Source organism: Plectropomus leopardus, chromosome 19 (assembly GCF_026936395.1).
Source record: "Plectropomus leopardus strain MGB_pleo_1.0 chromosome 19, ASM2693639v1, whole genome shotgun sequence".
In the NCBI taxonomy this organism is placed as follows: domain Eukaryota; kingdom Metazoa; phylum Chordata; class Actinopteri; order Perciformes; family Serranidae; genus Plectropomus; species Plectropomus leopardus.
Genome location: NC_142194.1, coordinates 25,978,457 through 25,993,848, shown reverse-complemented (window position 1 = coordinate 25,993,848; position 15,392 = coordinate 25,978,457). Strand labels below are relative to the sequence as shown.

At 39.1% G+C, this 15,392-nt stretch overlaps 2 protein-coding genes across 2 annotated transcripts in view; one reads left to right on the top strand and one right to left on the bottom strand.

The window, feature by feature from the left end:
• dnah9 (dynein, axonemal, heavy chain 9) overlaps positions 1 to 11,626 on the bottom strand; it is a 186,454-nt gene extending 174,828 nt beyond the window's left edge. Inside the window, exons 1-9 of the mRNA XM_088069941.1 lie at positions 11,269 to 11,626; positions 7,821 to 8,017; positions 7,573 to 7,731; positions 5,612 to 5,742; positions 4,445 to 4,656; positions 2,216 to 2,449; positions 1,893 to 2,060; positions 1,304 to 1,420; positions 992 to 1,142 (exon numbers count right to left, since the gene is read on the bottom strand). Of these exons, the coding sequence (XP_087926067.1) occupies positions 992 to 1,142; positions 1,304 to 1,420; positions 1,893 to 2,060; positions 2,216 to 2,449; positions 4,445 to 4,656; positions 5,612 to 5,742; positions 7,573 to 7,731; positions 7,821 to 8,017; positions 11,269 to 11,604 (1,705 nt within the window). The 5' untranslated portion in view covers positions 11,605 to 11,626. The remainder of the gene's footprint in view (positions 1 to 991; positions 1,143 to 1,303; positions 1,421 to 1,892; positions 2,061 to 2,215; positions 2,450 to 4,444; positions 4,657 to 5,611; positions 5,743 to 7,572; positions 7,732 to 7,820; positions 8,018 to 11,268) is intronic.
• Positions 11,627 to 13,059: 1,433 nt separating this feature from the next.
• Positions 13,060 to 15,392, top strand: part of myocd (myocardin) — a 173,889-nt gene continuing 171,556 nt past the window's right edge. The window contains exon 1 of the mRNA XM_088070030.1: positions 13,060 to 13,472. The gene's annotated coding sequence lies outside the window, so the exon portion shown is untranslated. The remainder of the gene's footprint in view (positions 13,473 to 15,392) is intronic.

The following is a 15,392-nucleotide window of genomic DNA, read 5'->3' as shown; positions in this document are numbered from 1 at the left end:
ATGGATTGCCTACTTTTTAAGTTCTGTTCGCTGAATAAACGTTTTTGTGCGATAACTAACTACTGGAATGGCTTTGATTTAATGAGATTAGGAGGTATTTGAATGGAGACAGAACCATCTAATGGTTGTATAGCGCAACTGCGATAGAAAAAGATCATAAATCGTGTAACCGGGTACACGTCGGTTAGAAGTCCCGTTTATACGTGTAGAAAAAATTGTAAACGTTGACACCCCTAGTTGTTATTGCACATTTTGGGCAGGCCTGAAATTTTTTACTCACTCACTGGAGACATCCTTATCATACCCTCTCCCCCAACAGTATGAAAAGTGTGGGTTTCTTTAGAATTTCTTCTGCCAAAGAATAACACGGTTGTGTCTGGACTCACTCTCCCATTGTGAGCAGCAGATTGAGATTTCAGACATTCAGCAGTCATATTCATTTTGAGTTATGTATAAAATACAGGGCAAGGAATCCTACGATTGTTAGCTTTTTTTTTGTTCCACTGTGCGTATTTGAGGGCACTATACAGTATAGAATGTAAATGTCACTCTGAAACCAAACACTCAAATAAAGTGGAGGGTAGTAAATAAAGTGCACCATATAGAGCAAGTTCAGATGTATATATGTATTTTTAAAATTATTTTCAATGTATAGCGACATCACCTTTATTACATAGAGGCAGAGGCTGAAATCTCAGCGAATGATGTCTTAAAACCTGCACAAACAAAGCCAAAACTATCTGCATAGTAAGATGTGAGTGAGAAAGTATGTCTGATTTAACCACACTGAGCAGTAAATTAACCTTGATCATGTGCATTCTTAACTTCTCCATTATTTCATCTTCAGACCTGAGCATACTATCTAAAGGTTGATTTATGCCTCAACCAAACTATCTGGTTTCGTCCCAGTCCCACTCTGGTCACCAATACGTCTCTGTGAAGTAACTAAATTGTGTATTGTGTTAAATGCAGGCATTGTCGTGGCTCTCACCCTGTTCCTCTGCAGTTTGGGTGTGTTTGTTGTATAGGTGTTTACAGTAGTCCAGCTCTTTGTCAAACATGGAGACGAGAAGAGGGTATCTGTCCACAGCATCTGCAGCCACTAAGGGGCGCTCCAGCAAGCTGCCGAACATATCCAGAACCTGCAGACATCAGATAAGGAAAGGACTTTCAATAAATATGTGTGAATGTGTGTGTGTGTGTGTGTGTGTGTGTGTGTGTGTGTGTGTGTGTGTGTGTGTGTGAGAAAGAGAGAGAGAGAGAGTGATAGAGAGAGAGAGAAACAGAGATTAATTTCTCAGACCTTGAAGGTGTGCTCTAGTCCAGAGGCGTCCTCAAAGGCCTGACAGAAGATGGCTCCTAGTCGTCGGTCTGTGTCATCCACCTTAAGTTTGAACTCCCTCGCGTCTTCTTCATACTCCTGCAGGGCAGATAGCTCAGCTAGACCGACAGCCAAAACACCACAGAGCGGTGCAAGCTAACGCAGAGCCAGCACAGCAAATTTCTTTTCACATCTCACTGACTCAAAGCTATCCAGCGGGGAGCACTGACTGGGTCTCGCAAGCAGAGTAAATTGCTTTTCTTGCTATAACTCAGGAACATCTTGCTTAAGCAACTAGATGGCACTGAAAAAAACATCATTTCATTTGGGCAGAGACACAATTTACTCCACAAACATTGGAGTGACTAGGCTGTGGTGGTGTTTGCCAGCCTTGAAAAAAAAAGAAGCATGTACTGAGAAGTGTTCAGCTAGTTGCTTGTGTTATGTATTTCATAAAACGTTTGTGAAAATAAACTGACCTTCAAAGTTGCTCTACAAAATTACAGCCTATTTTTCCCAGCAGGCAAGTGAACAAAGCCGTCATGCACCCTGTGATCCTAATACGCCATACCCTGTTGTTGAGGTCCAAGCAGTCATAAGGCTTCTCTGTGAACAATTTATATGTGTCCATGAACTCTTGGTGGAGCAACTGGACCTGCTGGCTGAGCACTCGGCCTCGGACGCCTCCAATTTCCAATTTCTCAAGCTTCAGCAGGTCCACAGCTGTCAACAACATGTCCTATTGGGGAAAAGAAATGGGAAATAAAGGGCAATCAAGCTAAACTTCAGTATTACTGTAGGGACATGCCTGATCTTTTATGTAAGCAGAAGTTTAACTTTGCCACCACAATACACAGTCCAAATACTGCAGATATTTAGTGTTTTCATACACACCTTAATGGTCCTGACTCTGTTAATAAAGCAGTCAAGTCCAGAGAAGACCAACAGTGGAGAAAAGTCCCAAGGCCTCACAAAGTTGCCGTTTTTCTGGTACTGGCTCAGATTGGCCCTCCGGTCCTCGTAAGTGCTCTTGAACAGCTGCAGGATCTCCAAGCTCGTCTGCACCTTCAGGAGGTTCTCTGAAACCTCTCCTCTCAGAACCTCTTCTGGGACTATATACGCCCGGGCCTGGTGGTGGAGAGCAGTAATAGGTTTCTTTTTGCTACAGTGACAGATACATATTTAGCTAATAATCCCCAATGTCATGAAAGAATTAGCTTTTTCATTTGTAAAAGCGTGTAACTGTCCTTTACAAACAGTGATGCCAGACATCTGTATTTTGAATGGGCAGCAAGAGGACATAACTCCCTGTAGATTGTGGGTATTAGGTATTGGGTATTTTCTACACAGATCATCAATTGGTGTGGATGCTAACTTCCTGCCTGGGACATGGAGCTTTAGTTTTAGTTTTATTTGTATATCATGAATGGCTCTATTTATGAACCGTTCATAAGTCCAGCCCTTTTTGCTCTGTGCTCCAGTAACAGTTGATCGAGCTTCAGGTTTTTCTTTTTCCTTTCCTGTCAAACTCAAATATGCTATGTGCTAGGCTTATCTATGATGAATGTCAAAAAATTAAGATGTTTTGAAGATGTAGCTGGGGGACCTGTAAACGCAACACTCAGTATATTGTTTTCACAATCTTCACAGGCACATTACGTTGTAAATAGTCACATCTTAAGTTAGTTGCAAATGTTAGCAAATGCTCGCAAACTGACAAACATTTGGCCACATCATGAAGGGTTAGTTAAATGTCAGATAACCAACTTCAGCTAGATTTGCTTTCACTTTATTTCTGTGGTAATGTTAAAGACGTTTGGGAAAGGACATACAGGTTGATTGCTGACATATCTTAAGATATGAATTATCGGCCAAAAGAAATCAAGGCTGACATTCTTTTGTTTATATTATTTCTGCCCCTGAGTAACTTGGTGGTATTTGGATATACACAATGCAGTCATGAATATATCCTTCCTTTCACTGTATACTGTAGTCGTTGCAGTCACTTCTTGAGGCTATATTGCTTGATACCTCTCTTTATACAAAACTGCACTCGCCAACTAAATCACCACGCAGAAGGAAGCTTGCTAGTTCACCTGGCATCACTGAGCTAGCTGACATTGCAGCTCAGCCGAGGAGAATGGCATTGTTGTTTACATCACACACTATCACATGCACAGATTGACAGAAAGAAAATAGTTCCTACATGAAACTGCGAACAAAAAGGTCTGTGAACTATCTTGAGTAACCAGGCCAGGTTTCCAGAAAGAGATATTGCAGTTGAGTGCCATCTAGTTCCATTTTGATGTGCTAACAAAGTCACATTATATTTTGCTTGTTTAATTCACACACATTAATTGCCTAAAAAGTGTCTGATTTGTCTTGTAGCTATTGCTACATGCTTAACAGACAGCCACCTGATCTTGAGACCCTGTCTTTTTACTACAACTATTTCAGTTAATATTGTGCTAACACGGTGAATGCTCCTTCAGAAGTGAGATATTGCACACAATACAAACTGACACACAGAAAATTTGGGCAGGATAGTATTCCATGTGGGATAACCGGTTGGTCTCCAGGGTTCTGGGCAAAATAAATCAGGACTGCCATGTGTAGTCTGCTATGTGCACTGTGGGTACTGAAACGCCACAGGATACAAAAAAAGAGAGAAAAGCTCTGGGGAGGGTTGTGAATACGGGCCCACAGCTAAATTTTGCCCTGGGCCCCCCTGGTGAGATAATCCAGCCCTGGTGGCTGGTCTTTACTGGGACAGAATTCTGGTACACTATACATTTCTGTCAGCAAAAACAAAGGTTTGTTTCCAAAACACTGAACACAAGGGACCAAGAGAACAGGGAATGGTGCGCAGTGAAAGCCTTCACAGCTAAGAAGAATATAGACGAGTTCCACACACAGACAGTAAAACTTCATCAGCACAAATTCCAAGAAAAAAACTCTCAGTATCACCCACCCACTCTGTGCTGACAGGTGACCTCTGACAGTTCAGAAACACCACAGTAATGACTTCTTCGCAAAACAGATTGGTGCCATAAAAATGATACTAAAAGAAAAGCGAGCTCTTGGGATTGATAGCCACTCGACACAGAGGAGAGACCTGCTGACCTGCTGTATGAGGAGGTTGGAGGTCTCCTGCAGCAGAACGATGAGGCGTGCTGGGGTGTTGTAATATCTGGAGTTGGCCCACACCAGGCACACTGTGTGCATCAAAGGAGCGATCTGATCCCGAACATCAGGAAACTCTGCGTTCTCCATGTCCTCAAACAGGCGCTGCAGGGGCTTCAAGAAGGTGCAGATGTCCTTTGACTCCTCCAAGGCTGGTGAGTGAAGATGAGATTCACATCAGATTGGTCTCAGAATATCACATGTAAAAAGTTAATGGTGATAATAAGGTTCCTACACATTTTCAAAATCAAAAATAAAAAAATTTGCACTTTTTCAGATCCCAATATCCAGACTTTCCAGAAGAATATTCTTATCATATTTGACATCCGAGTACAAATAGCTAGACGTTTTAATTGTTAAAAAATATACCTCTTAACTTGTATGATACATACTGAGTATTTATACTATTACGTTGCCAAATGTTCGATTGTTACTTGGTACTGTAGCTTAACATATTGAGTAAAGATATTATTGTTCCCTCCATATTTGTTGTTTCTTTCAAAAATAATAACCGAAAATGAGTTGAAAAAATAATAAGATGGTTAGTTGGTATTTTGATTGTCACTGCACTCTTGTTTAATCAGTCTTGTTCAATTGTACCTACATAAACAATGATGGACGCAGCCATAAAGGTTATGCCTTCTGAGGCAGAAAGAAGAAAAGAATCCTGTTTACTTTTCTGATAACCATATCACTGCATAACTCATAAATGTTCAGACAAGCTTAATATTTGGTTATCTGGCCTGCACTCTCTCACACAGGGGTAAAAATTTTGGCTCTGCTAGCTGCCTGCTCAAAACAACATGAACAACACTCTGCTTGTGTGCTTAATTTATTTTTGGAAATTCTAAATTTTATAGTAAAAAACGTAACAGGGGTAATAGTCTGGAAACAAATATTTTTCAATACTCTCTTTTCATGTTTCCATACTTATCCTGGAAATGACTACAATCCATATAAAATTTCATAAATTCCAAACTACGTAGGAACCCTGTGATAACTCACAGTGAGTCACGCTTTAGCCCATCATCCAAACAATTGCTGCATCTCGGAAAGCAGGCCCTCATTTCATTTGTCTATTGTCAGGTGTACGGACTGTGTCATTACCTGCAAGGACATCCTGTTGCATGTCAGTAAAAGCCGGGTAATAGCTGCTCTCCACAGCCTCCAACAGCATCGCCATTTTATTCACCTTTGAAGATTTGAACTGTGAGTGGATGCACTCCAGGTCTGCACATCTTTAAGGAGAAAAAAAAGGTTGCTGTCACATTAGTAGAAGACCAGTGGTTTGTGTCGAAACAGCTGCTTGTAAGTCCATTACTAAGGCTGTGGGTAAAATCCTCCTCAAACCCTGTAGAGGCCATTCTTTTATTTGTTTTGTTAAAGAACTGAAAGGCATCGCCATTTGCGTTTTTAAAAACACTTTTCATATATGTTGAGTTTTGCCTCATTCAACGTGTCTTAGTTTAGATTTTGAGGTATTTGGCCAAAAGTATTGTGATATTTAATTTCCTTACTATCTCCCAGCCCTATTTATGTCTATCACAAATTAAAATGTCGATAAAAACACAATCTTTAATGCCATTAGGACAGAGTGTCTAACAGTTAGATTAATGTCTCCTTATGCCACTGAATGCAATGCAGGATAGGGTTTGGGTTTTAACCCCCCAATTTACGTTTTGTTACAGCTGTTTATAGGAATCTTTCCTCTGAGCTTAATAAATACCTGTAATTATCAAAGAGCAGGACTGACAGGACCATGGCCAGAATGAGAGAGCTGTTGTGCAAATTTACACAGGTGGCACCACAGTTACTTCATTGATTATTTATTATCATTAATTATCCCCAACACAGAGACAGGATTGGTCAGGATCAGCAAATGACATTCTATACTTTTCTGCACTTCAGACAGATATGCTGCCACTCTACAGGCTTTAGTTACATCATTTGTTGCACAAAGTAGTGGCTGTCCAAAGGCTGAGTCCTTAGCTGGCTGGGTCATTTTCAATTTATTACTAGTAAAAGTCTTCTCTGTTTACACTGGAAAGTAAAAATATTTTTTCTGTCATGTCAAGTTTTTTATTTATGTTTTATTAAGTGGTATTACTATGATGCATTGTCATATACAGGACTCAACCTGTGTAATCATCAAGTTAAATAAAATACACTCAAAAATGTTTTTTACATTATGTTAACGTAAGTTATGGTACCATCATTACACATGGTGAGGATATTACCATGTTATTATATATCTGTTTAGAATATCAGCATATTTAAGGTGATACATATTTATTATTTGGAGTATTATTGTAGACTTCATGCTTACGGAAATCAACTTATTTCCTCTCAAATAATTCATGGTCTCTCTCCTCCAGGGCCATCTAAAGGGTCAGTTAACCTAAATAACTATGGAAATAAGTTTGGGGGTTTTTGGTCTAAGTTTCAGCACGCGAGTGTAATTTCCTTTTATATTCCATTTTAAGAAATCCTTTAAAATTCAACATCTCTTTTCAGAATCAGTGCCCAACCCAATGGAGCTGTAAAGATAATCCATAGAATAACAGTGCAAATTTGCATCTGCATTATACTGAGGAAAAGTCCCTGCGTGCAGTTTAGTTACCAATTCTATTTAATGATTAAACGTCAGTAAATTTCCATTTAGTAAACAATTACATTATAGCTTAGCTAAATTATCAACAGTTTTTGTAGCTGGAGTGGATGCAGTCAATATCTGCAAATGAGGTATTAAACAGATGGAGAACAAACAAGTTTTTTTAATCACATTTGTGCAATGAATGATAAAAATAGAGAATCTTGGCCTCAGACCAAATAATTCTGCTATGTAAAGAAATACAAAGAGAGCACTGGGTTCCAAATTACATTTTTCACTTCACTGCATTGGTGTTCTGGATCTTGAATAATTAGTAACACCAGCAAAAACTTCTGAAACAATTCAACTTTGGGCTCCTGTAGGGACGTGTTATTTTCACACAATCACAGCTCTGGAACAAGTGCTTCTCAGAAGGTGCCAGTAGATATTCAGTGTCCATAATAACAGAGGTGCTGACCTGTTCTTCCAGAAGAGCAGCTCTGTGTGTGGTGTGGGGTTTTTGCCTTCCAGCAGAGCCTCAGAGGAGTCTTTCTTCAGGACAGCGCGGATCTGATGGCTCCACTCAATCACTGCGGACTCCAAGGAGTGGATGATGCTCTTTTCCACTATTTCCCCCCTGTGAAGTTTCACAAGGAAACCATTTACTTCAGAAGTGGGAAATATGATGGACTGACAGTAACCTTTATGCCTCATGTGTTTGTTTACCTTTTGTCTGTCTCTAGGGCAGCTTGCTCTACTCTCTCGGAGCCTGCAGGGAGAGGCAGCAGCGTCTTGCCTTGGACTTGGCCTGACACCACAAACACGTTGGTCTTGAGGGAGTGGACGTGGCGTAAGACATCCTGGGACACGACCTGGGGCCATTCAGTGTGGTTCTTTCTGTTAGACAGCAGTGGGGCCACGACCTGAAAGAGTATAAGGAAACAGGAGTTTTCACGACACAGAAAAATTATTAGATATTTCTCAGTTGGGTACTTTGGCAAACATTTTAATAAACATTTAGGCATACAATATTTGAGTTAATAAACTTTTTTTCCCCCTTTTTTAAATTTTGGAGGTGTTTTTCTCTGAATTTGGTCCTGAAATGTCTTAACTGTAGATTCTGGACTTACTTTTAAGATAGTATTTTCATGGTATGGTATTAGTACTTTTAGTTAAGTAAAGGGACTGAATACTTCCTCCACCGCTGGTTCCCATAATGCAGCAGAATGGTCCATATCAGTGTCATATAGGTATGTACTGTATTACTGTGAAAGGCAGGAGGATAGCTGAGCGTTGCGTCTTGCAAACAAACATAGTCCGGCAAACATATTACTTACAAATGTCATTAACTCATTGAGTGCCAGCCCTGTTATTTAATGGTAAGTGGCTTGTGCCAGCTTTTCCAGCCATTTTGAGTCATCTTTCAAGACCCACAGAATATTTTGTACAAAGACTCTGAAAACACTGAATAGCTCAAATGAAAGAAGAAACCCTCTTTTTCGTCATGGAAAAATACTTTTGTTTGCACCTTGTTCCATTCTTGATTTATCTGAAGTTGAATAGAGGCTAGTTTCATCAAAAAGACCACTTTTTTCTAGAAAACTGAGAAATATGCATTTTTGTGAAAGGGAGTCTGTCAAGCAAAACAGTGATTTGAATGTTATAATTTTGCCTTCAATGACACAAAAGACATCTGAAAATTGTATTACAAATGTTATTTTATTGTAAAATAAAAATGGATAAAATAAATATGGAAAGTACAGCACAAATCATCGCCCCAGTTCAGAGAGAGAAAATCCACAAAATAGAGCCGGAGTCCTATTCCATTATTCCTACCTGCAGCTTTCGGACAACCGGGGGGGCGGGTGTTCCATGACAGTTTCTTCTTCTGACCCTCTCCGTTTTTTGGGGGGCATTTTATGCCGATATTGAATTGATGTAGCTTCGTTGCTGTAGTTTCGAATCACCGAAACTACAGCAACAGATTACAGATCACTCTGCTCTCTGATCCCGGCTACTCCACTACATGCTTCGAGCTACCGTCTTTTGTACTACAACTACGAATCCCAGCAGCCCCAAACTTACACACAGGGAGCGTGAAAGCGCCCCCTTGTGCCAGCCACCGAAAACACACTTTAACATATATATCCGTCAATGGCACTCAAGCGCTAGCTTTTGAACGACGTATATATACGTCAGTGGCATTCAATGAGTTAGGACTGGATGATAACTTAACACTTTGCCTGTCTTAAATTACCACTAGGTATAATTATGAGACCAGTTTGTACCAGCTACGCACTTTATATTATCCCAGTAAAACGAAATGGCTCTGCACAGGTGGAAGCTAATTGCTCTGAAGCGGACCTGATTAGCATAACCAGCAGTGTCGTTAGTCGACAAGAAAGGACGCACGAATGGTGTTTTAAGTCGATGAATATGCATGTAACTATTGTCATATTTGACTTGATGTACTTACAGTTCAATGGACGCACGCAAAAGTCAGAAATAAAGGCACAAACATTCGTTTTGGACTTAATTAGCCTTACTGCTAAAAGTGGTTTAACTGACACACCTGATGTCCTCGCGAACTACGCTGAAGAGACGGAACGTACCACTCTGAGAGGGGGGGCAGAATACCCCAAGTGGTGCTGGGCTTTATAACATTTGGATTTATTATTGTTTTTATCAAGCTGTGGTGGACCAGCGATTAACTATTAACATTATAACAAGATATCATATTTAATAAGATCTTTTTTGTACATATTACCTTCATGTGTCTAAAGTAACAATAGCTTACTGTCAGATAGATATAGTGAAGCTGGATAATAAAGAGGCAAAGTAAGGAACCTGCATCAGGGCCCCGGACCCTCAGGGGGCCCGAAGGCACCATATAAATGTGCAGTAATGAGTTTTTGATTATGTAATTATTTGCAAATGTGCTTAATAGGCCTACTTTATGCCTCACTAAATGTTGGGGGCCTTGAGGGCCCAATAAAGAACCTAGTTTTATAGCTTTGATTATTTTAGTTTACATTGCACTTATGTAACCTGGTTTGCTTAATTCACTCAACACTCATCTACATTTTGTTAATGACGAGTGCACACCATAGTAAAAAATATGTATAATTGTTTACTGGACTATATTATTTTTGTACTGCTATAGAACTTTTTTTCAATTATTATTCCAACAGTTATTTATTTTTACGTAAAGCACTTAAATAGAACTACATGCCAATATGCGACAATTGTGAGAGTAATATGACAGGGGCAATGCGTGCCACAGCAATCATACAGTGTAATGTGAACCCAATGAGGCTTAAGTTTTCATGATGACAAATGAAGTCAAAAATTAATAAAAGTTCCAAATATTGTTACTAAAAACCACTAAAAAATATATTAACACAATGTCAGTAAAATATACATATATACAAAAGTATTATCAGCCAGATATTCTTATGGTATCACCTGTAAACTTTGTGAATGTGAAGAATGGCCCTTTTTAAAGTGTTATATAACTATACATTAGACACTTTGTTTTTACAACTGTTATCTGGTTAGGGTTAAGTTTATTTACTTTCTAGTAATTACAAGAAAAATTTAAAAGTACAATCATTTAGTAACATCATTTAAAATACACCATTATGATGATTTAAAATACACCATTATGAAGTTTTTTCCTAGCTCCCTAAATTTTTAACCTAGCTTTTTAAAAATAATTTTCTAAATCTACTGATTGTTTAACATTTCTTGCCAAATTGCTTATTGCATTTCTTCCCCAAATGTTTTAGAAAGAAATAGCACCAATTTCTTCAGGGTTCAAAGGTTTAAAGTCCTTTAGGTACTTTCCACCACTCTCACAAAGTATTTGCAAATTAGAGTTGAGGGGGTGGTTAACTAGGGGCAAATCTTGTGGGTTGATACGCCCCTGCATAAAATTGGGTATTTGTAGTAGAAATGTGGTAAAAACACATATAAGGAACATAGAATATTCAAGTTAAGTAGGCCTAAAAGTACGCTACATTACTGCAGAAATGGACCTAGAGACACAGTTTAAAAGTTGACACTCACAGCTGTGCAGCTCCAGTGTGGCAGAGAGACATACACTTGGTCATGTTCAGCCACATCTCCATGCATCTAACAATAATTAACACGTTCTGCTCTGCTGCTTGCTTACCTCTTCAACTAGAGCAGAAAAGTGCTCAAGTGGAGCGTAAGACAAGTCCCCGTAGACCAGGTTATCCTGCATGGAGTCCGGCCGCAACGCTGTACCGCTCCGCTTCACAAAGTAGACCGCCTTGCTTCTGCAGCCGGCTGTGAAGGCCGCAGCGGACTGCAGCAGTCCGGCCGCGGTCACAAACACCACCAGAGTCCTCCTCTCCGTGCTGTCTAGGAACTCCTGTAGCACCTGTCTGCTGTCCTCGCTGGACACGCACTTCTGCCATTTGTCCTGTTTCAGTTTGAGAGTCCGCAGCACATATTCCCCTATGAAGTCCAGTCTCGGGTCCTCCATGTCCGCTGCTCCCCGGGTCAATCCCGGTGAGTGAGTGTGTTAAACTGATTGTGTCTCGGCCTCCATAGTAACGCAGTGTTTGCATTAATCAGGCCGTTGCTTAGGGGACATGAGCGACCTGGAGCTGACCCGAGACCGGGACATCCCTCAGTCTGTCCCCCTGCTGACTGACACCTATTGTTAACCGATGCAGCCTTTTGTTTGACTTACAGGGGGAAGTTATTGTCGAAGTGTGGCAACAAAAGCCACCAGTTAAGGTAACACAGAACAATTATGTTCAAATGACAGGGCCATAATCACCTATTTAACACTGGGGGCGGGGATGTTTTTCTTAAAGTTAGGGTAACGTTCTCTGTAAAAATAAAAAAAATGTTAGAAATTCTTTTTTTATTGTTACCATATAGCATTACATTACATTTTCATTGAAAATAAAATGGTCTGTAATCTAAGGCCTCAATAACATGTTATGAATTGCTTTCAATATTAAATTCTTTTGTTCATATGTAACATTGTGGGAACATTTTATAAAAAGAACATTCTATGATCTGTTACCTCTCAACATCACCAAAACATCCTCTGAATGTTGCAGTTAAATCTTTACGTTTTAGTCAGCATTGAACCTTAAGGAACATTACTTGAAATGATAAACATCCTTAAAATATTCTTTGAACATTAGATTAAAATGTTTTCTTTAAAACATGATTGCAGCTTGTAGGTACCTTTAGCCAATGCTGTGGGAACATTCCCTGCTAGCTCAGAATTCACCCCAAGAAGTAATTTTAAAAACTTGAAAGCTAAACAATTTCAGAGCATTTTGAAACAAAAATCTTGGTTTGAGGGCTCTCAAAATTTGATGACTGTGTGCAGTTTTGGGCAACCAGCATTGTCGTACAAACAAAGCACATAGACTGACTTTTTTTATTACATACTATACCAGGATTTTATCATGACCTCTATTTATGATGTTCAATTGCCTATTGTGACTTTTATCAAATAGTTTGACATGTTACACTCTTACACATTTAATTACTTTTATTATACACTATAGTAGGACTTTTATTGTGACCTTTATGACTTTTCTATGAGATATTATAGCCTACTATGACATTTTTATGGCATTTTTATGACATGTTTTTGACATTTTAACCAGGCCAGGATGTATTAAGAATATGGATACAGCTATGGAGGCGGGGCCCTTTTTATCCCTATGAGAGCTGCTCAAAAAAAACCCCTCACGCTCACAAAGAAGTTATTTTCTGATTTACAGATATCTCTTTCCCAATTTAAGTCAATGGGGAAATCATTTTCAGAGACAGTGGGTATCACATGACCGACCCGGACGGTGTAATTCCACGTTTGGCCACTATGTGAATTTTGCATCAGAGCCTGGCGCACTTCCTGGGGGCTCGCGGGCCCGCCCATTTGACGTCTCTGACAGCCCAGCTAAATTCAAGTTATCAAACAGGTAGAAACTGGAGCAACTAGTCTATGTATTATTATTTTTTTTTTTAAAGAAACTGAAAATGGTAGTATTCTGTTTTAAATTAAATATGGACACAGGAAAATGGTTTAAAAACAAGGACATATCAGCTGAGGGCGGTACAGCCGCTGAAGACCTGTACCTGCCGCAGCTAGCCGAGAAGTTGCCGGTGCTAGCTCATTGTTAGCTTTGAACAACATTTTAGCCATCATCAGAGGAGTGTATTTTATCCGCGCACAGTATCTTATTCGACTCGGTTTTGAAAAGGACCTGACCCAGAAATATAAGGATGAAGGAGGGACTGTGCATTGAGATTCCATTCCGCGGGAAAACAGCGGCTCCAGCTGTATTAGCATCAACAAGGACCAGAGCTGCACTGACTGGGAGGGTGGGTCGCGATTTTCATGTTTATCTTGTGTCCACTGTTCTTTGCCGTAGATTATAGCCTAGTGATATTTCTGTATTGTAGCACCAGACTCTGTGCGCTGCGAAAGAGACATGTATCCCATGATGCCTGGCGGCCGTATTCTTGTGTGTGTTTATGCCTAGTCTCCTATTGTAATGTTGCATTTCTTAAACAGTTCTATGCAATTGTCATGTTTAGTTACATGTTGTTGTGTTATGTTAGTTATTCCGTTTTATTAGGTTTTGCGTATCGTGTCTGAAAGCAGGGGCCATGCTATAGAGGCTCCTTTCGTTGTCAGAAATGTGTGTTGTACTTGCGGTTATTAAACATTCAGTTGGGTAAATGAAGGGTTTAAACAGAGCTGTTGTGGTGTTTATGGTCCGCATGTATGTGACTTCGGGCATTGTTGTGATTTCAGCCGTGCTACTATTTAGTTGTGCGACTCTACGCAGTGTACTTGGGTAATTCTGTTGTGTTGGTCTGTACGTACGTACGTACGTGCGGCGTGCGTCTTTGCTCAATGTTGATGATAGCTGGTCATGCTCAGCCATTTTTTTATCTGTAATACACAAAAGTTTATGTCCGTGGTAAGAGCACAGGTATGTCTCTGTGAAACACATAATAGCAAATAATACCTTTATATTACATTACCCATCCGTAAAGTATGACAGACTACTTTCCACACGTAACAAATGTTTAGACATATTAAACGCATACAAACAACGGGGACAACAATATTTTTAATAACTGTGTAAATGTCATGCCTGACCAAGCTATAAATCGCAAACACGTAAAAAAAAAAATGGGTTTCAAGAAACATTAAAGTTTCACAAAGACATACCTATGCTCTTATCACGGACATAAAGTTATGTGTATTTTACATGCTACGACTGTTTGATCCATGTGAGAGCAGCTAAAGACGTTAATACTTGGTGATAAAGTGATAAAGCTTTAACAGGCTGCGCAAACTTCCTATGGACGGCAGTTTCGGGCATACGATCACTTTTTGGCAGGACACCTGTTCTGATTCTAATACTACAAAAACTAACAGTCCATAGTGATAAAGTCTACATGACATTTACATAACATTATAGTTTATTGCATTTAAAAGTAATGGAATAGCGACATTACAGTGTTGACATTACTTGTGGGCTACCGTTGACAAATCAATTGCAAAATCGCAGTACACAGCAGAACTAGAACCAGTAATAATAATAATAATAATAATAATAATGATGATGATGGCTATTGTTTGAGTGTATTTCTGATTATATTTACACCTGCTAATGATTATTTTGGATGGGGGTGCATGGTTGCCTTTCATAGCATAGCATTTAAATTTTTCTTTTTAAAAAATATATATAGGTCCATATCTAAGGTGAGCCAGTTAATATATCTTATATTTACTGGCTCATAGGAAATGACAAGCACATTTCTTGGGAGACAGGAGAAAAGAGAAGTGAAATAAAAATAAAATACCAAGCAAAGCATATCTTTATCAAACATAGTACATCCATGGACAATTGTCAGTAGAGTATAAGAGCAATCATCAACAACAGTTTTTAATTACATACATGTCCCACACATTCTAAGAAATTTATGGATTTGGAAAATGATTTTTTTAAAAGCTTGAAAAAATGAGAAGGGAGCTACATAAATAATTATCATAATAATGTATGTTTATTTATTCATTATTGCTACAATTTATAGTTATCTTTGGAGGCATTTTCCTTGTTTTTTTACTTTTCTGTTTTTTAAACTCTTATTATTTATTTATTTTTATTTTTGCTATTTTTGATTTAATCTACGTGTAGTTTTCACTGATTTCTTGCTAATTTCTGGGTAATTTCTTCTTGCATTGCTCATCGCTGCCTTTTGAAAGAAATTTAGTCAATTTGGCCA